Source organism: Boleophthalmus pectinirostris, unplaced genomic scaffold (genome assembly GCF_026225935.1).
Source record: "Boleophthalmus pectinirostris isolate CB_2022bp ecotype Guang Dong unplaced genomic scaffold, ASM2622593v1 HiC_scaffold_3, whole genome shotgun sequence".
In the NCBI taxonomy this organism is placed as follows: domain Eukaryota; kingdom Metazoa; phylum Chordata; class Actinopteri; order Gobiiformes; family Gobiidae; genus Boleophthalmus; species Boleophthalmus pectinirostris.
This window is the reverse complement of record NW_026571299.1, coordinates 35,050,779-35,076,659: the sequence shown is the minus strand read 5'-3', so window position 1 is coordinate 35,076,659 and position 25,881 is coordinate 35,050,779. Positions and strand designations below refer to the sequence as shown.

Genomic DNA, 25,881 nt, shown 5'->3' with positions numbered 1-25,881 from the left:
AATGTAAACAGGCTGTAGCAGGAATAAACCTCATGAGGTAAATGAAACTCGTCTGTTGCTTCCTGGTTGATTGGTTCCGGTAGTTGGATACATATAGGCTACAGAAGATTAAAGGCTCACAGTAATTAATTTTTAAGTAAAATTAATTCTAAAAATTTAGGAAGATGAAGATGTAACATCTACATTTACTGTATTTCCATTTGTAGATTGAATCATTCTCAGTTTTTGTAGCCTATTGTGTTGAAGTGCGCCTGCGGCACAGGCGGCTCGCAGTGACGCAACAGCACGCACAGGATAAAACCTGCGCGCGGAGCGTGGCGACGAACAGCGCAACGTACAACATGATTTGGACAATCATTTTACTTATCCAGGCGGGCCTCCTCTATTTTGCTCTAACACACAGAAAAAGGTAAGTTCAATTATGGATAGTCATGGGCTATATGGTCTAACTTTGTGAATGGTATTTTTCCTTTGGCTTTAATAAAAACGTTTAAAATGTTGTATTTATCGCCTAGTTAATATATTTTTAGATTTTTGTAGATGTAATAATAGACCTAATACGATCTTTTGAGTTTGTTATTTTCCAGGAATATGCCAATGTCACCATAGTTTCTAGCCTAACAAAGGCGCATATTTCGTTTCAATACAGGGTTGTCCCTGCTTCAGTGTGTGAAGAATGTGGTTGAACCACTACAACGCTTTAAGTAGATGGGAGTACCGTTTGATCGCGGGCTTTTATTGTCCTTAATTACAGTGACGCGTGGTAATAAATCATATCTATTATCCACGACTCGGCAAATTGCCATGTGCCTGTAATTGTGTCGTCAATACACAAGTGCACGTTGTGGCCTAAATAATATGGCAATAATAATAGTAAAGTATAAATGTCACAGCTGTGTTGATTATTGTTCTGTGACCTGTGACTTATGTTTGTTATACTTTTCTTTAGATACAAAAACGATCCTCCTCTGGATAAAGGTGTTATCCCTTGGCTGGGCCATGCCCTTGAATTTGGAAAAGATGCTTTCAAGTTTCTTAGTCGAATGAAGATGAAACATGGGGACATCTTTACTGTAAGTCGAAATAAAATTATAAATGTTCGTTTACTGAAAAATACTGTGAAAAATACCCTGAGAGCCATTTCCTCTCACATCTCTGATGTTCTGATTGGTACAAGTATATTGGTGCAAGATGATGAGCAAGTTGTTGTTTTTTTTTTTTTTTTTTTTTTTTTTTTGTTTGTTTGTTTGTTTTGTTTTGTTTTGTTTTTTGCTATTGCTGTCGCTGGAATTACAAATGGGAGATCACTGTATTTCCAGCTGATACAAACCACACTGAATGACATTTTTATGTATATATCTCAGTCCAACTCATTTAACACCTTGCTCTTTTTTTTGTTTGTTTGTTGTTGTTTTTTTTGGTGTATTGTTGCAGGTGCGTGTGGCTGGGCGTTACGTGACTGTTCTCCTGGATCCATTCTCCTATGATTCAGTCCTAAATGATAAGGACTGCTTGGACTTCTCCCGATACGCTGCAGTGCTCATGGACAGGATCTTCCAGCTGCAGCTCCCACATCACATGCAAAATAAAAGCAAAATGATAATGAAACAGTAAGTAAAACCATAATGGTGAGTTCCGCTAAAGTGAAAGAATTTTTAGGAACTTGTTTTTTTCTTTGCTGTGTTGAAATCTTTATAGATAAAATGTGGAATGTACTACTAATAGTTGTAAGGTAGGTCAAGTGCACTATGTAAATTTTCTGGTGCGTCCATCCTCTTGTCTCCGAAATGTTTTAGCTTTGCCTGAAATGTTCCACAGTATGTGATTGAATTGATCTGTCTCCTTGAAATCATGCAGTTCATGCCAGTTAATCTGTGGAAACACTACACTGCATATAGTAATTTTTAGCAATAAAAACACAACACCTAAGATTTAATAAACAATACAGGCAAAGAAATGTCATCTCCATGGAGACAAGCAGGTAGTGGTCCCCCCACCAATAAAGTTACATAGTGCACTTTTAAGCAAGCTTTTATATAAAAAAAATAAAAATAATAATAAACAAAAATTAAATAAAACATATTTTTAAATGTATTTGATTAAAGTAGGAATATGTATCTGGCAGGGAAAATACCCTCAGATTAATATCATCATTATCATTTGTGAGTCACAATTGTAAGCACTGCTCTTATGCTGTTTTATCTTATGGTCCTTTTCAGATACTTTCTTGGCATGAATTTAAGCGGCTTAAACACGTCTATGGGGCGACACCTGTACAGTTTGCTGAAAGCTGAGCTCTCTGTGAACCAGAAAGACTGGAAAGAGGAGGGACTGTTCAACTTTTCCTATGGCCTGCTTTTTAAGTATGAACTAGTACTTCCTCCCTACCAAACATACAAGAATAATCTCTCAGCAACAGAACATGATGTCTTGTATCTAAACAATTTACCCAGCAAGCTCTTGTCCTGTCCAGTGTTAGTAAACAGTAAAAAAAAAAAAAAAAAAGTTTAGAAATGTAAATATTTGAGGTTACGTTTCCATATGTAGTAAATCACTGAATAAAGTTACAAAGTTACAAAGTTACAAAAGTTATGAAACACTTGCTGCGTCACCTAAATGAAACAGGGGATTGTCAATGTGAAATGTGTGGGTTGCTTATCTCAGTGTTACGTTTTAAAGCCTTTCATCAACTTCTGAGTCATTGTTTCATGTTTTCTTGCAGGGCGGGGTATCTGACTCTTTTTGGAGGTGAACAAAACAACAACAGCACTGACCCATCAAAAATGTATACAGAGTATAGAAAGTTTGATGGTCTACTGATAAAATTAGCAAGAGGCACCCTCAAGCCAGGTAAAGACACATTTGATGACTTAGAATTGTAGCCTTATCTATTATTTTATTATATTACTAAGGCCACAAGGGGTCAGTGTGGTTTCAAAAGAACTGTTTTGTAATGGAAGTTTCAGAGTTGGATCATTTATGAAACTGCCAAGACTGCTTTTTAGATAATAGAATGTCCTTGCAAAGAAGAATATATTGTGGCTTTTTATAGAAAAAAATGTACCAGCTATTTAGACTAAAAGTTCTGAAATACATGGAATTTTTGTATATACTGTATTTTAGTCTAAAATGTGAATGCTCCTGGAGTTTTTTACAATGTGCACGATCAACTGAATCCTACTTTTTATGCATGCATTGCAAATCTAATTACACACACAATTAGCTTTTTACACACACATTTACACACATGATTAGTCCCCCAAATCATCCAGACCTACATATAATTAATAAAAGACTAAAATGTTTACATGCTCTAATATAAAGTACTTTGTATAGTAGTAACACTAACCTACAGTATAATAGAGTAATTCGTGTGTACTTTCTCAGACCTGTTGCCTTGTATCTGTCAATCAGTGATGGCTCCATTCAGTTAAATTGTTTATCTTGTGTCGATGACTCATTTGTGCTATGTGTTGTTTATCTGGATCTTGCAGAGGAGAAGAAGTTGGCACAGAGCATCCGTCAGAGGTTGTGTGAGCTCCTGTCTCCCGTGGGATTTGGGGAAGACTCGGGGGCGGGATCCTGGGTCCGCTCCTACAGACAGTTGCTCCAAGATGAGGGTGCAGACCTCGACACACAGAATAAGGCTTTACTCATGCAGCTATGGGCTTCTCAGGTGAGTTGCCGTGGTAATGTTGGGTTTCAGATGACACAATTAAACAAACCTGTAGTGTTTAAAGGTGTACTATGTAACTTTTCTGGTGGAGGGGGATGCACTACATTTAGTCTTCGTGAAAATATGATTACTTTTACTGGAATGTTCCATTAAACATTTCTTTCTAGTATTTATTCAAGTGCAGGTGTTTATATTGTTCAAAACTGCCTTGAAAAACAAGCATTCTTACTCTGAGTAGCCTACTCGGAGTAAGATCTGACCTGTAATTTGGTCTGGAAAAGTTATATAGTGCATCTTTATTTGAGACTGGCTTTGGCAATGTTACTATTTTTTATTTGCAGATTTGATGCTGAAATTATGTCCAGGTTCACCTTTTTTCTTCTGTAGATTTTTTATATCTTATAAGGCTGCACTGCTTCTAGTTAAGGATGGTGAAATTTAAACATGGGAAATTAACATACTCAAGTTGTGATTCTCAGTATGAAGAAAGTCATAAAATTTCACTGCAGTGTGTGACTGTCTGGCAGGAGCTCTGTTATTGAGTTGTTTTTCAGTTAGATTTGAGAACAATTAGCTCATGATACACATTAACCTGTAGTGTGTTGTGGAACAGTCTATATGCTTTTATTTGTACTGAGTCTTTTGCGACAAAGTTACAGTACGTAGTGCGTGTCCTACGTCCTACATAAATATGAATGTAATGAAACCAAGCTCTTAACATGTCATGTGCTGTCTTCTGTCCGGCCCTTCAGTCAAATTTTAGGACCTATGTGGCCCGCGAACCAAAAAGTTTGCCCATCCCTGCTCTAGAATCTAAATAATACAGAAGAAAGAGATGATCATAAGTATGACTTTTTGTCATAAAAAGTTGAATTTAGGTTCCTCTGCCCCAAAAAGATGTCCTATATATTCTGTTTTATATTCAGGTTGCTTGAGTTTATTATTAGTGCATATTTTTAAAAGTTCTGCTGTTACCTTATTTGGCTTCATATCATGGGGAATTTCTCTGGAATTAGCAAATGAAAACAAATTCAACTGGCTCTGAATCCAATTGAAAATATACAACAAGTCAAGAGTAGAAAGCATTTCAGTAAGTGTGTGGTAATTTAAATAAATGGACTGGTTGAGTATGATTGATTTTTTTGTTTGTTTGCTTGTTTGTTTGAATGGGAGTTTCCTCATCCTTTCAAAAAGAAGAGAGCCCAAAATATCCAATAGTGTGCAATGCCCCCTTTTACCAGAAGAGGTCACTATGTTTTTGTGAGTAGTACCGTAGTGTGTGTTATTAAATGTTAAATTGGAGATGTTACACAATATTGACTTGAACACTCAATTAACACAATTGTACTTATGAAATTTCTCTTTGTGGTTTTATTCCAAATGAGTAAGAGCCTGTGTCTTTGTTACAAGACTGAATAAGATTAGATGCAGGCGCAAAAGTATTAAATTCATTTCTGAGTCATTTGGCCCTGTTCTTGTCCTGCTGAAGGCCTATTCAAATATGTTAATGCTGACATTTGCTACAAACCACACAGACTTAGTCATTTGTTTTTCTGTTGTTTCCATTTCCATGTAATTGAAGGTGTTAATTAACCATAGCCTTGGAATGAACAAAGTGTTACATATTATTTATCTTTATACAATTACTAATTTTTAAGTTTCCAACCTAACAATATTGCAGCTTTTTAAAGTATTATTATTTGTAAAATGTCCTCTTCACTTTTTGTGGCGTTACTTTGACCAAAACAGTTGACAGGCTTGTTTTAAAGGTACAATATGTAATTTTTCTGGAGGAGGGTCCATCACTAGTCCATTATCTGCCATCACCTTTATTGTTCAAACATTCCCTGAAAAACATGCATTCTTACTGTGAGCATGTTTGCCTCTCCACAGATCTGACCTGTAACATGGCCAGATGGCATTAAATGCTTGACTCCATGGAGATAGATGAGTTTAATACAATGTTGTGGAACATTTCAGGCAAACCATAATATCTCCATGGAGACAAGCATATGGCAGCATCTTCCTGAAAAGTTATATAGTGCACCTTTAAATGAGTAAGAGTAATTGAATGTGACATATTCATTGTACATTATCAGTATTCAGTTAGAGTGTAGACCAAGCGTTTTTGATGAAAGTTTAAATATCTTGCCTTTGCCCTAATAATATAACACATGGATAAAAAAAAAAAAAAACTTAGCCTGTGAACATTAGTCACTCAAAAACATTGTGTAAAATGAATTGTTGCATTTGGTTATGTCAGAGTTATCAAACAGCTGTGTGTGTGCTGTCGCTAAGCAGCTCTTGAGTGGAGAGAGGCCCTTTATCACAAGCTCATGTGAGTGTTTGTTTTCAGGGTAATGCTGGTCCGGCTGCATTTTGGCTTTTGGGATTTCTGCTTACCAATCCTGACGCCATGACAGCCGTGAAGAAGGAGTTCAATGAGATTTCACAATCATCAGACACATGTTTACTCAATGTAAAAACTCCAGTATTTGGTGAGGACAACATGGATTCATATTATATTATGTTATTCCAAGCCATTTTGATGTCTCCTCTCTCACACAAATGAAACCTATTCCTCTTTCACTTTTACATTATCCATATTTGCTTTTTCTATTGGCCTCTCTCAAAGCTCTAACTTTGCTCCGCTATACATTATAAACCTGGCTGGCTTACATTGACATTCAAAACATGGGCAGCACTTTTGATGTTCTTATTCCTGGTACTTGTTACGTGTAAGTCTCTTATCACGAGACACACCTAACATACATTTCTCCACTCTTTTCAACCTGCTGCACTCTTCAACTGTTTTCCAACTCTCCATTCCTTTGAACTGCCTCCAACCCTGTCTTTTAAATCACGGTATGTAACTTTTTAGCCAAAAGACAGACAAAAAGTAAAAGCATGTTTTCTTAATACCGCCTTCACATATTTCATTAGTAACATTATTTTGTATATGGAACATCTGTTTCTTCTCAGACAGTGCACTTGATGAGACTCTCCGTCTCACTGCTGCCCCCTTCATCACTAGAGAGGTAGTGTGCGAGAAAACCATTCATATGGCAGGCGGACAGGAGTACCTGCTCAGGAAAGGGGACAGAGTTTGCCTGTTTCCCCTTCTGAGCCCTCAGATGGATCCTGAAATACACAATGAGCCTCAGGTTAGTAAGTATTGTTAATAAGGGCCTACAGTATGCAAAAGTGACTCATTTATTACACATACACGTACAGTTTTCCATGTTAGACTACAGAAAATATCAAGACAAAGGTGACAAATTAATAATATAGAATCTTTAATGACTTGTACATTCACTCTATTAGGTACACTGTTGGTAAGTTAATTATCTCAGGGAGTAGCTTGAGACAGACTTAAGTGTATTTAGCATTAGTAGTGGCTTATATTAGGTAAAGTTGATGCAGCTGACCCTGCATTACCCAGTGAGAGGTCACTTCCAGAGCTGTGGGCCATTTAGGGATTAGCCACACTGAGAGAGAAACAATGTGGGTGGAATCACGCTGACACTGTAATAAAACCAGCCATCCAGAGCATTGTGAAGTTACTAAATACATGTACCAAGAATATATATTCAGAATACAAATTTTTAGTAAAAATTGAAAATAGTGGTGATTGCATGCAAAACACTGCACCCTTAGAAAATTGTATGTTTCCTATATTGTGTTTTTACATTATTATACAAATGCAACTAAGTGTGAAAGTATTCAGAATACAGTACACTGATTTGATCATGTTACAAAATATTATTCCCAACATTCGTATTCCATAAAATGTTATTAATAGGACCTAATAGGGTCTCTTATCTCACATGTTTAAATGTGTTAACGTGGCAGAAATTCAAGCATGATCGTTTCCTGAATCAAAACGGATCACCAAAGATGGATTTTTACAAAAGAGGTAGAAGGTTGAAATATTACACCATGCCGTGGGGAGCAGGGACCAACGGCTGTGTGGGGAAGCAGTTGGCTATCAATACCATCAGACAGTGAGTATCAAGGACAGAACTTCATATTACAACCAAAATGAAATTGTACCATTGTAACTTGCTGTGCTTCCTCCTCTGCAGATTTGTTTACATGGTGCTGACAAAGTGCGAGTTGGAGTTGTGTCACCCTAACGCACAGATGCCAGAAGTTAACACAAGCCGTTATGGATTTGGGGTTTTGCAGCCAGAGGGAGAGCTTCGTGTCCGATACAAGTTGAAACAAACAATGAAGAATATTGTATGAACAACATATTTATACATTTCAGCTTATTGTTTATATGTAATGTGTTATATAATGTATCTTTGTATTTATATTTATCTGTAAATAAATTTAAAATTATTTTTTGGTAAATTCTTTGGTGGGGCAGTTTTTCTCCCCTGATAACTATTAAGGAAGCCAAGCATGAGCCAAGACATGAGTCTATGGAAATATCAGCTTGTTCTTAAACTGAATTCATAAAGGAGCATTACACATTTCCCATTGCAAATGCCAGTGTATAAAACTGAAAGCACTTTGTAAAGGTAAAGTTTAATTCTAAGTAAACAAATCCAGTAGCATGCACTTCACATTGACTACCACTGCCCTTAACAGTTTATACTGGGTACAACTATGTAGACTACAGTTTAAGTGGTCCCGAGAAACAGCTACTTATATTTATTGTGTTTACATTACAGACTTTGTTTTATTTAATCAATCATCCTCAACATCAGAGTATAAGTCACAAAGCCTCTGGGCTGTGTTCTCGGTGTCCAATGGGAGGGCGCTCAGTCTCTCTCTGAGACGGAGCTGCAGGGGTTAAACTGGAGGCAGCTCTTGTGGAGGCGCGGAGAAGGCAGCCCCTGCAGATCACTGTCCACACGCTCCAAAGACACCGCGTGCAGGTGGAGCGACCACAGCGTGCTCCCTCTCTCCTCCCGGCGACTTGTTGAAGGATAATATCTTCAGGAGGGCTTTGGTCGAAGCGGACTGGCTTGCATGTCTCTTTAATACAGCACATTGTGTTTCAACATGTCGGACCGCGGCTCATAATGCCTTCAGCTCCGAGCAGTCTACCGAAGATCTCCACGCAGCGCTTAAGTTTGTACGCGACCACTCATGAGATGTTGGCGGGCGAGCTACTTCGTTACAAACGGGGCACACGTACGTACTTTGTCTTTTGAAATAATGCTCAGTTTATTCACTTTGCCTAATTTTTTGGTTAGGCATGGTTGATTAAGTGGTTATAACTTTTCTTAGCCTTTGACCGCTAATTTGGAGTAGAAACGCATATTTCTAGAAAAGCCATGGTTGTTGCCCACACATGCGCAGTTTGCACGCCGGTCAAAGTGTTCTGTACTCTTAATCAAAGTTGATAATCAGGGTGAGAATTAGTCTTGCCTCCATCAGTAATCCCTCCGGAGAACAGTCCGCTCTGGAGATGCCATTCACAACTAAAGCAGACATTTTTTTTTTTTTTTTTTTGAATCAGGAAAGAGTGCGGCGAATTCAGCACCACAGACAGCGCACAGTGGATGGATAGACGGATAGACAGATGTTTCAGCACCGGACAGCGCCCAGAGTCCTGGTCCTGGGACACGCTTTTTAGAAAGTTTACCTTAGGTTTACAAAAAACAGAATTACTCAGTTGTTATTGTCAGAGCAAGACTTTTGCATGAAGGAATATAGAATTTTACTCAAAAAATGATGTTTTATACTGTTGTTTTTTTTTTTTTTAGATGAAACTTATTTCCTTCTTCAGATTTTAAAATATAATTATTTATATTTGACTGTGTCATAGATGTAAAAGGTGTAAAATTTGTTCTCATTGGCTGGACTCTCAGCCCCCACCACCTCACGAGTCAGCACAAAAAGAGGTTGTGCCTCTTAAAGCTGATTAAAATATCTATTTGCTTCTCTGATGAGTGGATAAACCACCTCACAGACAGCTGTAGAACAGAAGCTGTGAGGGACTGAACAATACAAAACATTATGTAATTTTATGTTTTTTTGTTTTTATTGGTACAGAAGGAGAACCCTGATGTGTCCCTCTGCAGGATGTCTTAGTACATGTCCCAGTCCTTTCACTTGAACAAGTGACAAACAACGCAATGAAAGGTGGAGCCCGGGGCACCATCCTGCCCCCTGACACCATGGACATCATCCGGAGCAAGTCCCAGTCCCGTCGGGTGAGGTTGAACGTGGGCGGGCTGCTCCATGAGGTCCTGTGGAGGACTCTGGACAGGCTTCCCCGCACCAGACTGGGCAAGCTGAGGGACTGCAACACTCACGAATCCATCATGGAGATCTGTGATGACTACAGCCTGGAAAATAACGAGTACTTCTTCGATCGACATCCAGGGGCGTTTACGTCCATACTCAACTTTTACAGGACGGGGAAGCTGCACATGATGGAGGAGATGTGTGCTCTGTCCTTCAGTCAGGAGCTGGATTTCTGGGGTATTGATGAGATCTACCTGGAGTCGTGTTGCCAGGCAAGGTACCACCAGAAGAAAGAACAGATGAACGAGGAGCTAAAGAGAGAGGCGGAGAACTTGCGCGAGAGAGAGGGTGAGGAGTTCAGCACCACCTGCTGCTCGGAGAAAAGGAGGAAGCTATGGGACCTGCTGGAGAAGCCCAGCTCCTCATTTGCCGCTAAGGTACAGTTTGCTGCACAGTACTGTCATTATCCCAATGCTAGAGCAGATCAAGTGAACACAAGCAACCTGAGAGAAGCAGAGGGACAGCAACCAACAGCTCATACTCAAATTTTACAGTATTTCATTATTACAGTAGAAGTATTTCAGGACAGGGAGCAAAGAAACTTTAAATCTAATTTAAGACACCTTTGGGGATTTGAATACAATACATATCTAGAGGCTAGCAAAATGTGTTTTGAGAACAACTTTCTCTTGTGTTTAACCTGTCAGTGTGAGCCACAGAGCAGAGAAGAGTTATAGCAACACTCAGTTGTACAGAGCTGAATATTCCTCTTTTTGCTACTCTGTTTAGAATAATTTTCAAAACATGAAAACATGTTTTTTGATATTATCCACTGTTTGACTGTCTTTTCAATACAACCATGTAATTATTGTTTCCTTTTCACTGGCTTACATTTGTGTGCTCCCCTGTTATTAAGTTTTTTCCTCTGAAATTTGGAAGAGGATGAAAGGAGCAGCTGTATTTGTGAGAATAATGTTTGGTTGAACAAATATTACTACATAAGTGATTTTTAGACAGTCACACCGCAGCCTCCTCCCTCAGACATGACCCCACCCCCCTCCCCTGGCTTCATTAGTCCTAGACTCATACTGCTCTATATTCAATCACTCCGTTCATTAACAGCCACATCTCACTTTGGCAACAAGTCCACTTCACCTCACTAGAGCGTAGGAGGTAGTGATATGAGTTTATTTTTTTACAGATTTTAGACATAATAGTCATGTGATCTTCTATTTTAAACCAATCCAACTAAGGGGTAAAACTGAAAGATATTTAGACCTCTTGGTTCTGTTTTTGAAGCACTGTGTTTCACACAGTTGGTGCATTTACATGGCCAGTAAAAAATTTATAACTAGAATAATCAGATTACCCAGTAATTAGATCTGATTTTTGGTGTGTGTTTACATGCACAAAAGAAATCTGATCATCAACAATACCTGGTGTTAGTTAACAGTTTTATTTGTAAGACAAAGTAAAATGCATTTCAAAATAATCCTGTTTATTCAATCAAATAATGATCAGATTTTAACATGCATATAAACAAAGTCATTGCCATTAAGCTATAAACTATGCTACAACTTACTATAGTCTAATTGCACCATATAAAATGTTATGTACTTCACCAAGTGTATTTATTTTTAACAATGAACAGCCTCTATATGGCAGTTTGAATGAGAATGTAAATCATGTATACCACGAGGTTAAGTGGAGACCCAATTCATCAAATGGTCTAAATGGCTGTAGCGGGAGTTGTGTTGAGAGTTATGGGGTCATTGTATGGAAGGTACCATGTTTTATGAAGGCATTAAAAAAAACTTGTGAATGAAATAGCATGGAGGGCACATAGTGGATGTTGCACAAATGGGGCCATTATCCCATGCCTGTCTTTGCCATACGAGGAAAGCGACAATAAAAGTGCCGGTCTAGAGGTTAAATGGCTGCTATCAAAGTGTGTGTGTTTTTTTTTCTCTGAGCTAATTTAGAATCTGCATCAGTGAAAATGGGTTGTTCCCAAACACATATTCCAGCTCATTTATTTTTCAGAGCTGTTGAAATTTTAATTGCACATTAATAACGCCTGGCTTAATGCTGGAGAGAGAAGGTGTGATCCTGAATATCTATAGTCCACATGTCACTTCATCTGGACTATTTAAAGTTTATAACCTCTTTAAAAATACACTTACAGACCGCTCGTCCAGACAGCCCATTTGTCATGTCCGAGTGAAGGGCGCGGGACTTCGGGGTATCCTGGAGTGGTTTTGGGTCAGACAGTTTTAGTTCAGTTTTTGTCCAATGAACTTTTTGACATTACACTTCAAAAAGAGTCAGTTTGTAAAATTTTAGTTTAGAATTAGTAATGTAGTAATAAATTGAAAGTAATAATCCAACTTTTGCACAGTAGCGTATGTTAATGTAGATAATATAGTGATATTATTCATATTCAATGTGCATTCAGAGCAAAAACACAAACCTCAAACCTGTGTCTCTCTATAAATCATTTCCCTTGCACCTTGGCAATTGTGTTTTCAGACCCTGAAAATTTTCTCAGTCATAATTCTGCAAGTGAAGATCATTCACGTGAAATAGCAAAATAAAATTCAATTCTGTCAACTGGACAAAAGTTTTAAGTGACTTCTTCAGTTCTGGTCTAGTGTTGGTGGAAATGCGTTACATCTGTCTGAGGGAAGAGCTATCTAGACAGAACATTTGTCCAGTTTGGACAAACTTTGTGTATTACACTATAGTCATATCAAAACAAATATTTTTAATAAAGTAAAGTTTTAATAGTTGCACTTTTCTTTTTCTACCCTCTTGAGTGTAGTTTAGTGCACTTCTCTTCATCTCCTCTTCTCGCTCTGGACTGGAGCAGTACAGTAGATCAAACAATAAAAACTGACACTGAGGCCTGGCCTGGGCAGAGGCTCTTTGAACTAATTGCATGGAAACTTCTCTGGTCGGGCGTCTCTGCAGGCGTTGAGCAGCTCGCCTTAGTGCACATCAGATAAGCTCGGATGAGTTCACTTTAAGTGTTTGTGCAGTTGTTGGTGAAGTCTGAGCCCTCTGCTCCGGTCACTGTGTTCTGTTACCTGCTGTAGAAGCAAACTGATCAGATAAGAGTCATTGTAACAATGTAGAAAATCAATGGGACATAAAAAGTGAGAGAGGGTTGAGTGAGGACATGCCCTGAGGAGCCATTGGAGACGGGTGGATATGTGACTTCCCACGGCCCATTTCCCACTGAGATGTGCATGAGACGTGCATGAGAAGTGCATAAGATGTGCGTGAGAGAGCAGAGCCTCTGGGGAGATACATGCTCCTTATCTGATCAGACGATCTCTTCCACAGACTACTGTCTGTGACCTCTTCTGATCCATCACTTTTGAGCTCAAACTCCAGTGTTTATAACTTTGTGTTGCTAGGTGACTGCAGCTTTTCCTTTGTCCTCAATTGCACACAGTATGTGTCTGATGACTCTCAGGGCCTTAGGCCGTATATGGTCTGTAAGTGAACAAGTATTCTGTTTCAGTGGAAGTATAGGCAGGTTTGTGTAACATTAGTTCCACATCACAGGACTGTACACTACATGGAGTCTTCTGGATCCTCTTACTTCATTAATTAGGCACATCTGAGTAACCCGCTCAGCGTGAAAATACTGTTTTGTGCACACACTTATTGAAGCCTAGTGCCTATAAATATAACTGTACGGCACTGTTCTAAGAGGGTTCTTCATACAGTAACTTACCTTGTTGATATTCCAGGCAGCTGCACAGTTTGACATGCTGTTGAGATAACGTGGACAGCTGAATTAAACTAGCACAATGCCCAACAGTGTGTCTCTTAATATACAGAAATTATTCTGCTCCAGTTTCTCAGGAGATATACAGAAAGTTAACAGCTCTCACTCTTCCCTCTCCTGTCTTATTTTATTTAGAATAAAATAAAATAAAAGTGTTTTGTCATTTGTGGAGGAAATTATGGCAATTGCATCCTTTGCAATTTGTTAATTGCATCCATTGAAATTTCAGTATAGTTCCGATTGTGATAAACCTAATCTTCTTTTTGGGGTCACACGTAAAGACAAACTGGAGACTCCAATGAAGCTGTACACTCACAGACATTAGCATTATTGATTTAAAGAGCCCTTTGATGCAGTTTCATCAGTGTGCGGAAAGGCATAAATCGAAATTCAGCTTAGAAAGCAACATGTCCCTCAGTCCAGCTGATCAATAACAGAACCGTGAGTCGCACACTTTGAGCACTAATGTCCAGACCAAAGAGTTTTCACTTTGGTCTTCACAGGGTCACTTGAGCTTAAGCACATTGGGCACTCAGCTGTGATTAGTATGAGCCCACCCCACAGTTTAATCCTTATTAGAGTAAGATAAAAAACATAAATATAAATGAAAGGCTTTATTTGAATTGTAGTTTCACATTGAATCTCTCAGTCTTTTACTAGAAGTAAAGGTTTCTGTCTTAAAATGCTTTTTATATGGTCATTTGTTTAAGCCTCTGTCAATATCTGATATTCTCTTTATATAATTGACTTATCATTATCATCTCATCATCACATTAATATATAAATGTTTTAGACCACATTTCCACCTTTTTGTCCCTCCATCAGGGAAAAATAAATCAAAACTTGCATAAGATAATACACAATATATTTGAATGTACTTTCCTTCTTTTCCCAATATAAAGCCAACTTTTGCCCCCGGAGACCCTCCTGTTCTGCCCATTTCTAGACTGGAAATACTGTGTGCTACATTTGCTTATTTCTCACACCAGTCGGCAACACAATTCCAAATAGGAATAGAGTGTACAGTCCATAGTGCCTTCCTGTTAGCATAATCTCCTGTTCAGATCCTGCCTGTATTGCTCACACTTTAGCATTAGGCTTTTATCACCATGGGTCATTTACATAGACAAGGGGTCAATAGGAGGGGACAGAGACAGGGCTACTTTGCTGCAGAAGTTCATTCATTATTTAGCACAGCCTGTCAGTGGGAGAACATCACTCAAGGAGATGCATTGGAGAGTGGTGTGGGGCCCAGTGGTCAGCACACAAACAAAAACACAAGTTTCCAGAGAGGTGGACATCCGAGCCTGTAGCCATTGCATGGTAAATCCACTCCTTAAGCCACAATTGTACACTGTACCTGAGATTTTTCACCACTCACTCGTTGGCCTGTGACTGGAAAGGTCAGTTTGCAAAGAATAGGGGAGCTAAATAATGCAGTGAAATCAATCCACTGCTTTTGGAGACAGTCTATACATTTTATTTCTCTTTTGACTTTTGTAAGTGTGGTCAGTTTGGACATGTTAGGCCATAAGTATTCCCTTAACATACTGGGCACTGTTTAATACTTTGTTTCATAATGTTTTAACTGAATCTTCACTAGTGATCATAGAGAAACAGAAAGATGCCTTAATGTACTCTTTGCCAATTTTACTTCATTACAGACTCCTTTTGTGTCCACTAACATAAAGGCGATTGTCAAAAACCTCAATTGAAGTCAGCCCTCTTGTACTGAAGAGAACTGTCACTGTGCAACAAATGATGGTGTGGTCACATGATACAGGTGTGCATGTGTGTACACACCCACTCATTTTTGACTCACTCAGGACCATTAGATTATTACAGGAGTTGGGTCAAGTTCACCAGATAGGAAAAGAATAAAGAAAGTTTCCCAAAACTGCGCTTAGCCATACGCACCGTGAGCTATTATTATTATTAATTATTACTTACTTATTATCACCCAGAGCCTTGATGCTTTTGACATACTCATTAACATTAAAAAATGATGTTTTGGTTTTCATATTTTTTTCAGATAATATGCATATGGTTTCTAAGGAAACCAAGATGTCCCAAAATCATATTCTATGAAGTAGAGATAGAAAAACACATTTGTTTTGACCTACAGAGCCCTTATATGTCTTTCTCATCTTCTTATTAGCTTGACTGGTCTTTTTTACCAAACTAAAATAAAAAACAAACAATAGAGGATGCTTTTGCACTCTTCGCACTTTCTTATCCTGTTAACCTGTTAATTTCTTGCTTTGCTGCATTTGAAGTGATCCCTATGTGTGCCCATGTGCACTCACAGAGGTAATTACCTGAACTCAATACAAAACCCAACACCTCAGCACTCTGAAGAAGGACAGTCAACAGTACCCTCCCATTAACATCCCATCATCTGTGTCTGTGCTCCTCATGATGTGGCATCTCATCACTGTGTCTGCTGCACCCTCTGCATTGAGTTACACCTGCACATGCTCGCACAGGGACACACACCCAGACAGAACACAGGACCTTCAGAAGAATAAGAAGTACTTAGTGTTATTGGTAGTAATAGTAATTCTTAGCTTGAGCAAAAATGTATGTTTCCATTCCAGACTAGCTGCTGTGTGTGGCTCTGCAACAATGGTCAGTGTGCTATGTTATGAATCCTACTTTTTTACCTGTGCTCTTGAATAAAAAAGCAATACCTCAGACCAGCACCTGTAATCAATGCACTCAGAGAAGTGATTTGGAATAGGAAGAAGAAAACAAACTAATAGTTCAATAGCAAGTCCTGTAAAATAAGTGGGTAGCACAGTGGCACACTGTAGTGAAGACTTTTACCTCACAGCAAGAATATTTTGGGTTTCATTCTCGGACAGGCCTGGGCTTTTCTGTTCATGTTCTCCCCTTGTTTTACTGCAATCATGCATCAGTACAACTTTTATGGTAGGCTAGTACTATTCAGAGGTTTTAATCTATGGCGCTTGTCACCCCATCGCCATAGCAATTAAGGAATCCATTTTAAAATATTATATCTTTTGAATGGAAAGTCCTCACAACCCCCATGAATAATTGCATTTGAATATACCTGTACTTCTCTACATCTCACCATATTAACCAACCATGCACATCAAAAGTGAGCTTACTACTGCTGAGAGACCAAAGGACTGAGGAGATCAGGTTGAATTGGTTGGTCAGTCCTCCACAGACAATGCTCACAGTGCACAACAAAATCTCCATCTGGTCCTGAGAGATAATACAGCTCATAGGGTCAGGTTATCTGTGGGCGGAAGGAGACAGGTCCCCCATACATAAACACCTTTATTGATCCCTCTGTGTTTTGGCTATTTTGTTCCCACCAGGTTACTAATGGTTACTTTCAATGGAGGCTTGTTTGTTTGTATGTGTAAAGTAAAATACAATGGTCTGAGAAGTCAAGGTCGATTTGAGGATCAATGTGCCCGCCCACTCTCTCAGTAAGTCATTCAAACCGCAGTGATTGATAATGACAAAGGAATAACACCGGCAAGAAGTGTGTAGGAAGAAACAATTGATTTTCACTACAAGATTTTCTTATGCTTTAGTTAAAGGTTTACTATATAACTTTTCAGGTCAAAGTTGGGCTATCTATTTGGAGATGTTATTATTTTACCTGGAATGTTTCATAGTATGGCAGTAAACTTATCTATCTTGCATTTATTCATGTACAAGAGTTTTACTTCTATTGAATAAAATAAAAAATCATGCATTCTTATTGTGAGTGGGCTTGCCTCTCCACAGGACTAACTTAACTAATCTGGTGTGTAAATTGCTTATCTCCCAAGAAATACTAGTCGATACATGTAATGCCATGCAGTAAAAATTCTATTTTATATTTTTCTTTGTGGCAAGGATAGGCACTCCTGTTTTAATATTCACATGTGTTGACCTAATACTTATGTCAATGAATATACGATAATGATCCCCACTTTCTTTGTATGGCTCTCTTTGAAATGTTGATATGTTTTTTGGTAGATCAACAACCATGGTAACAGAATGGTATTCAGAAATGGACACTGATACGCCAATTAATTTTGCTGTGAAATCTGTGGTCATATAGATCAAATGTAATCTCATAAAGTATACATTTTATTACCCACTAAAACACTGTTGAATCAGAAGTAGTTGCATTTGTAGTACTAAAAACAGCTCACCAGATGTGGCCAAACTATTTTCATTGATATCTCTCCAAGCTTATAAAAAAGATAAATGTTTATGTATGCTGAAACTATCTGAAGAATGTCGCAGAGAACTCGCCATCATGAGTTTATCAGACATGTTGGTAAAGGCGATGTGGTCAATCGTGTGGCATTCAGAGCTTTCCTGACTACATTGTGTACCTCTAGCGCTAATGGCAGTCTTCTCCCAAGGGCCTTCTATAAATATAAATACATGTCCACACACACACATTCACCACTGCTAGGTCTTTTCATGTCCAATAACTTTGCTTCAGTTACTCTCCACCAACATCCAAAATAGACTCTCATTTGTGTGGTTGCTTTTGACATGTTATTGGAGCTGGTCAAAACAGCTGCAGTCCATCTATTTTCTTTTTTTTTTTTTTTTCATTGGTGGGTTGTCAAATTTACAAGTCGGAGTGCGGCGGAGGTGTTGTTTCTTGCGGGAGAAGAGACAGGAGAGAAAGTCAAAGAAGTGTTGCTGCTGTAATGGAGGACAGACTGGCACTTGCGTGATTGGTGTGAGAGAGGTCCAAGGTGACAGATGTGGGCTTTCAAATATAGACTATTGGAAAAAGAATAGAAATATGTTTTGATCTTGGGATTGTATTGTATTATCTAAAAGTCCTGAGACTTGTTGGTGCGTGTGTCCTGATAAGTAACTGGGACCAAATGGTGTTTAATTTGCACTTCATGGTATTGAGTAAATACCCTCAGAGAGCCTTGCAGTGTTAAAACATGCTGAAGTAGAGCCACTGTGCGAGTTGGGATAATTATAGCCTGGCATCGATTTTAATTACATGTAAAAAAATGAGCTGAGGTGTTCAAATTTGTGGGCTGCTGTCATATTAAATATTTCAAGTGTCATTATTAACAGTTACAAAGACAAAACTGATATGAACCCAGTCAAAAAGCACAAATGTAATACAGTAAATGGGTCAAAAATATTTTGCTTCAAATTAGTAGTTTAAAATGCATCAATAAAAATAATTTTTCACCAGATCTCCCCCAGACACGTGTTTTTAGTGGAAATTACTACCTCAGTATTTATTATCTTACACGTTCATTATAATTTAGCATAATGTATGAAAATAAAAAGATCACACAATACACTGTATATATATTGATGCAGCCATCTCCACTTCATATGAACATCACATCAGATTGTTTGCCATCTAAAATATGTGAGTTAGGGTATACATATCTTGTTGAACCATTAACGAGACCACCCTATATTCCTTGTCTATGCTACATGTTCATTGTATGAGTATGTAAAATCAACACAGTAATTTAAATTACAAAGCTTTTGGGGTCAGCCTCTGCATACAACTACGGCTCATTTACGTGTATTAAAAACTCAGTGCTACTTCTTATTCAGTTTATGTTGTCCATGTGTTTACAGCATGACAATTAGATGTGCATTTTAACCATATCCAGGGTGTATATGTATAAGGGATAGCCACAGCTGTTTGTTGCTAGATGTAGTAGTGTTGATCAAGTTAGTAGCTTCTTTGGTAATTAAAGTAGTCTTGGTCTTGTTGTTCCCTTGAATAGTACATGACTTCTCAGGGGAAGTCCCGCAGGAGTCACAAGTCACATACCTGAAACCTGTGGCCTTGCTCATTAACAAGAGGTCCTGCCATGTAAGTCAGTGTATCCTTATAGTGTAGCTGTATGCCTTAGCTGTGCAGAGTAGGGGCACTTCAGCTGAATGTGAATCACAATATTACTAATCTGAGAGAAACCGTCCCATAGGTCCCTGTGTCTGCTCTCATACAGAGCACATAACATCACCTCTGTCTGAGCCACATGTAGGACACTCATCTAAAAGCACTGGACCCAAGTGGGCCGAAGTGGGCCAAGGAGGCAAGGATTCAAGGTTACAGTCAAGGGCACTTGCCCCCAGGATATAACGAACAGGTCTGCATTGAATCTATGAGAGTTGTTATAAACACGTGGAAGAGGAGAGTGTATTCACAGACACAAAAAAAACATGTTTTAAGCTTTTGTTCTCTTTTGTTTTGTAATTTTCATGTATTGTCAAAGTCTAAAAACTCGTATTTGTTTTATCATGGCTTAGGGCTCACACAAAGGATGGACTAATAATTTAGGAATTCTTCACTTTCTGGAGGTAGGCCTTTAATATTTGCTATATTAATATGTCAATATTTGATCCAAGGCCATTGGAGAACAAAAGTGATATTTATTGGTTTTGTGCCACTGTTGAGTCCACATGTTGGGGAGCTGTGTTGGCTGGTTTTTCCTGTAAACTGAGCAGCCTGATGTAAATTGAAAGGGTTAGTGATCAGTGGGAAACCTGAGTCCCTGTGTGTTAGTTTAACACGTTTGTGGCTCTGAAGATGCTCTCAGCGAAACAGAAACACTCTCAACTGGGACAGGCTGTGCACCTGTTTAAATAGATAAAGAACATACTCATCAGTGCAGTCATAACACTTAGGGGAAGGTAGTACCAGCAGCCAGCCAAAGCTCAGCTGTTGACCATACATACTCTGTATATATTGTATATTGTATACATATTGTATATACTACATGGAAAAGAAGTTTTTAGAGCAATGCCACTAATCAGAAATGAGATAGAAAGAAAAACATACCAGAGGAAATGGAAACAAACCCAGCCCAATGCTTCCTGTAAGTAAGTTCAGTGGTTATTGGATGAGTGTTGCCAATTTTTCTTTTATTGTTCTACAGTATTGCAGTCCATAATGATCCTTTAATGGGTCATTCAGAGTGGAAGTCTATTTATTAGAACTTCTTCATCAGCTGGGACCAGAGCAGAAGAGCCAGCTTTAAGAGGAAATCCCAGGGCTAACCCTCAGAAAACCTTGGCTGTGGATAATACAACAGACTCGCCAAATCTCCATGGATTTACTGTCTAATCTTTAAGGATCTCACATTCTCTGTCCCTGTCCAAAAAGTGATTAAAGAGACGCTTGTAATCTTGTTGTGAAACCTTGGCCGTATGAGCAAATATTCACTCATAGACACCACTGTGTAAAAGTACTATTCAGACAAAAAATCTATGCTTGTGATGGTGGCATTCACTTCACTAAAATGGTTTATAACACAACTGGGCAAAGCTGTATAATGAAAATCTCATAACAAGACAAAGGCTATTCAACCAAATCATTTGGAAACTCTCTTGTTGAGGCAGAACAGCCCACAGATTCTTTTAAATTACAGATTGCCGCTACATTTATCAAGATGACTGTCAGCTGTGAATGCCACATTTGAAATTATTACCAAGACTGTTTGTTTTAATTATATCATTTGCAGCAGTGCCTCTGGTCCTTGTGTGAGAGAACTTAGAATATTTTTAAAACGTGACAGAGCTCTTCTCCCAGATCACGTCTCCTCCAGACCTGTCTCTGTGTGAGAGGCCTACATGTGCATGTGTGTAACCTCTCAGCTGAGACTTTGTGACTCCACAGTTTGTCACAAGCGACGGCAGCTGCAGCACACACGGATTAACAGGGAAAGGATAAAAGCTGCAAATTAAAAGAGCTCTGTGATTGACGCTTTTCAGAAATATCGGTGCTTCTGTGTTTTGGCCGAACATTAGCCCTGTTTACTCAACCACTTTGCCTATGCATTATTATATCAGGTGAGGTCAGACCAGGCAGAGTGTACAATACATATTTCATCAGATCAACATTACACTGTAACCCAGAGGTGAAAGGTCAAAGTTCAGACTTGCATCCTTGTCTTGAGTGTGGGGTCAGTGTCCATGTAAGGCAGTGAGAGGGGCTCATACCTGAGTGTCAGCAGTTTACAGTGTGTGGATAGATGCAGAGGCGTGCGCAGTATCAGCCTCACCCGACATGTGTTTGTCTGTGGGATTTAAAGCTCCTCACTGAACATTTCCACCAGACGACATTCATCCAAAGAGGTGTGCTTTACTTTTACAATACCTAATCCATCAGCCCCAGTAGACATGCATTTGTTTTTATAGTATTGCTCTGCTTTACTTGTGCTGTCACTGTCACTTACACTGCAAAAAAGTTATACCTAGGTAAGTTAAAAGGTCTTGGAATTAAGAATATATTATCTTGAGACTTTTTTTTTTAACTTGACTTATACAAATATCTTCAGAACAAGGTATATTTTATTTGATAAAGCAACATCCAGTTTATTTTCTTATTTTAAGCTCAACAAGATCCTTGTTAAGTACAGAAAGTTTTATTCTATTTACAGATGATAAAACACAAATTTACTCAAAGAAAACTAATGTTCCTAAATGTTCCTCTTTTTTTTTTTACTTTTTTGGATGTACATTTTTGCAGTGTGCATCTTCTTAACAGTACAGATGAGTAGTTGATCCAAGCTGTCAGATTGCTTATCATCTTAAGACATTTCTTACAAACAAAATGACATTCACCTTTGAGTAAACACAGACTAAATATATTTTGCATGTTTGATTTATTCAGAGGACAAATCCCACTGACTTCAAAATGCAGAGGTTGTGTAAGCGAGGGGGGACTCAGAAATTGCAAATGCTTGGTCAGTGGTGCTGTGTATTTCTGTATGTGTTTGTCGAGGTCTGGCTGAGTCCCTTCGAGAATACAAATTGTTGTTTTTTGGGAGAATGATCTTATTTTGGTTTCACCGCCAGTCCCACTGCGCCGTTAATTTTGTGTTTACGACTAGAATGATGTGAACCTGAAGTGATGCAGATAAGCGCCACAGCTGTCTCCTGTCTGGGATCTTTTTTATTTTTAAATGGATTTGTTTTTGAGAAATGACAAAAGCTTCATGTTACTATGGAAACCAGCCGTGTGAGCCAGAGCAGAGTCTGTTTAGTGGACTTGCATGTCACTGCAGTGTAAACATATGAGGCAGTTGTTGTTCATAATCCCCTTCTCTGTTGTGATCCAGTCCTATATACTCGCATGCATCTGGCTGCTATTGTTTATGTCCATATGCTTTTACACAGCTGCACTTTTTCTGCTAAATTGCCCATTCTCACATTTCATTATTAACGCAAACATACCACATCATGTGAGATCTAAATAAAAGCTATCCATGGGTTTCACAATGATGAGATATTAGTAATGCTGACATAGCAATAGCAATTTAATTAACAATTTAAAACTAATTATTATATCTTTTGAATGGGGAAAGGGGGTCTTCAAAATGTTGCATAGTAGAGGAAACTGAAACCCTTGAATTCACAGGGCTGGGAAAGTAACTCAGATTTTAAACATGCACTTGTTATTGAGTATATGTAATATGTAATAACAATTCTCAGTTGTCCCAATGCTCACTGTGCACTCAAAGCCTTCAAACTAACATAAAAACATCACTCTGATGAGCTAGAGCTGAAAGAATATACACATAACTTAATTCAGGTCCATTCAGTTGTAATGAATCAGGTTTTTATAAAAGATTATCGAAAAGAAAATACAAATCAAATGCAAAAAAAAATGCAAATAGTAAAGCACAAAGACTGCAGTTATTTAGAAAATAATGTTCAGTTTTGCACGAGTCATTCTGGCTTTTCATAGAAAAATCTTCAAAAATTCTAAAATGTGCAATTTTTAAGCATAAATTGCAAATGTAAAATCTTGATTTGATTTTTTTTTTTTTTTTAATGCTTATTTACTTGAATACCTTTCAGCAGTAACTGAATACTTGTAACTGTACTTTTATTTAAGTTCACATTCAGCTCTCTCTCCACTATGATAGAAGTACATGAAAGAAGCAGTCCAGCTCTGTCAGTGGTAATGGTTGTTTTATTTTTGTATGTCAGGCCTCTAAGCACCGCGCGCACATTCAGTCGTAAAGGTTACATCCCTCTAAACTGCTCTTGTTCAAATGTCACACACTTTCTTCATGCTGTTGGTATTTCACTTTTCCTAAAATAAAAATAACAACAGAGGGTCCATTCATGTTTATTTCAGTGTGTACGGATTCAGAATCACAAGAAATGCACAAAGCATCAAATCTTGACACAAGTTTAAGAGATATACAGTGAAATTTATAACAGCATCATGGTCGTGATTTCCAGAGGTTTTTGACTTTTTGATGTATACATGCATGTCAGATATTGTCTCTACTGATCAAAACAGCTCTCATATAAGTTACTTTTGTATGTTAAAGGTGCAATGTATAACTTTTCTTGTGGATGGTCCATCATCTGCTTGTCTCCATGGAGATGTTGTCTGGAATGTTCCACAGTCTTTATACTTATTTATCTAAACAGTGACACCAGATGGCCAAATTACATGTCAGATTTGTGGAGAGTCCACTCATGTAAGAATGCAAGTTTTTAGGTCAGTAAAAAAATAAAATAAAATAATAATAATAATAATAATAATAATAATATTATATATATATATATATATATATATATATATATGTGTGTGTGTGTGTGTGTGTGTGTGTGTATATATATATATATATATATGTGTGTGTGTGTGTGTGTGTATATATGTATATATGTATATATGTATATATATATATATATATATATATATATATATATATATATACATATATAAATACTGTCTTTCAATATGTTCCAGCACCAGGGCTTGGATAGGCAATATGATGTGTGACTTGCCTGACCAGCCAGTCCCTTCTACATTCTGATCGAATCCAGAAGGGACTGGAACCAAATAATAGAGGTTGAACATCCTCGGTCCAAACTTGAGATGATCCAACCACAGTTGCTAATTTGTAGCACGTGTCTTCCAAATGCGGAAGACATCTCCTCTCCAAAATTCTGGTCAAGTTCAGAACAAAATATATAACCTGAGAATAGTTCTGCTTCGATTGTTTATTCCGAAAAAAGCCATGCTGTTTCTCCTTTTTTTATGTGTAAGCAGCTATGTTTGTTTTTGGTGCAAGCAGAGAAGATTTTTCTATTGACTGGTTAATCCATCTGTCAATCATGCCCTCTGGAATCGAGGAGACAGGATACGACTCCAGATCCACTCCTTGTAAAGTTTTTTCAAAGCATGTAGTTTTGGCTGTTCAAGTAAATGTGTGACAATGATATGTGATGATCGTTCAAGCAAATGCAAATGTAAATGTAATTATTCAGGTTGTCCAGGTTTGTTTATCCTGGTGGCTGCTTATGTGAAATACCATCTTCAGTTTAAGATTAGTTTTATAGAAGTGTGGGGTGCATTGGCCCTAAAGTCCCCCTTGGCACCGCCCCTGTAGTAAGTAGTTTTGTTATGAGGAAGAAATAGGCCACCTCTGCAGGTTTGTATTGTGCCTTTAGCCTTGGTTCCCCCAGTGCAATCACATTGCAGCTGCATACATTATACACTATTCACCTACTTCAAATACCCTCCACTCTACATAATGTATCACCCCCCTTCACTTAAAGACTGAGAATGGCTGACAACAGCAACAGAAGGGCTAAACTGCACAGGACAGGACCAGGTAAATACTGTGATACTAATACTGAGGACTTAGGGTTTTTTGGTGGCCAGCAGGAAGTGTCTTGGTTTGGCCTCATGCTCCTTCTGAATAATTCATCCAGAGAGCAGGTTTTAGTTCAACATAAAAAATACATCATCAAGTGTTTAGTGGGAAAGAGCCATTTGGAGATTTGATTTGTGTAACATGTGAGTTCAATACTGTGGAACATTCCAGGCAAAACAATAACACCAACATGGAAATGTTATTGCTATTGTCAGCATCTCAAAAGGCTTGAAAAAATGATGGCACTATTTGAAGCTTGGATGACCGTGAATCAAGTTGGGATGTGGAGGTTGTTGTGTACAGAGTTTGTAGTATATTTAGTGCAATGTCAGCTGAAAGTTTAAATTCTCCTTGGGACACTGAGACCTGCTCCAAACAAGACTCTGCACCTTTTGTGTTTCCCATCACAGATTTTTATTCAAAGTGGATGGTGTCAAATATAGCGTGTGCGCCAGCTGGCATTACAACCTCATTTGCAAATCTCAAATAAACAGAACTTGAAGACAGATGTGAAAGAAAGAGGGGAAGAGTGCAGAAGAAAATAACTTGAG

At 38.2% G+C, this 25,881-nt stretch overlaps 2 protein-coding genes across 2 annotated transcripts in view; both read left to right on the top strand.

Moving 5' to 3' along the window:
- Nucleotides 1-30: 30 nt before the first annotated feature.
- On the top strand, nucleotides 31-8,032 carry LOC110168791 (prostacyclin synthase). Its single transcript, XM_020934280.2, has 11 exons — nucleotides 31-121; nucleotides 207-409; nucleotides 950-1,073; nucleotides 1,435-1,610; nucleotides 2,220-2,363; nucleotides 2,723-2,850; nucleotides 3,495-3,676; nucleotides 6,033-6,174; nucleotides 6,659-6,840; nucleotides 7,529-7,680; nucleotides 7,762-8,032. Exons 2-11 carry the CDS (start codon nucleotides 342-344, stop codon nucleotides 7,922-7,924), a joined length of 1,461 nt encoding a protein of 486 aa, XP_020789939.1. The 5' UTR covers nucleotides 31-121; nucleotides 207-341; the 3' UTR covers nucleotides 7,925-8,032.
- Nucleotides 8,033-8,709: 677 nt separating this feature from the next.
- The window catches only part of LOC110168790 (potassium voltage-gated channel subfamily B member 1-like), a 28,661-nt gene continuing 11,489 nt past the window's right edge, over nucleotides 8,710-25,881 (top strand). The window contains exons 1-2 of the mRNA XM_020934279.2: nucleotides 8,710-8,752; nucleotides 9,782-10,317. Of these exons, the coding sequence (XP_020789938.2) occupies nucleotides 8,710-8,752; nucleotides 9,782-10,317 (579 nt within the window). The remainder of the gene's footprint in view (nucleotides 8,753-9,781; nucleotides 10,318-25,881) is intronic.

Bases quoted from the DNA above. Each gene is read 5' to 3' on its own strand.
- LOC110168791 (XM_020934280.2), top strand. From the start codon at position 342: ATGATTTGGACAATCATTTTACTTATCCAGGCGGGCCTCCTCTATTTT. The intron at 2,364-2,722 runs GTATGAACTAGT...GTTTTCTTGCAG, and splicing joins TCCTATGGCCTGCTTTTTAA to GGCGGGGTATCTGACTCTTT. The intron at 2,851-3,494 runs GTAAAGACACAT...TGGATCTTGCAG, and splicing joins AAGAGGCACCCTCAAGCCAG to AGGAGAAGAAGTTGGCACAG.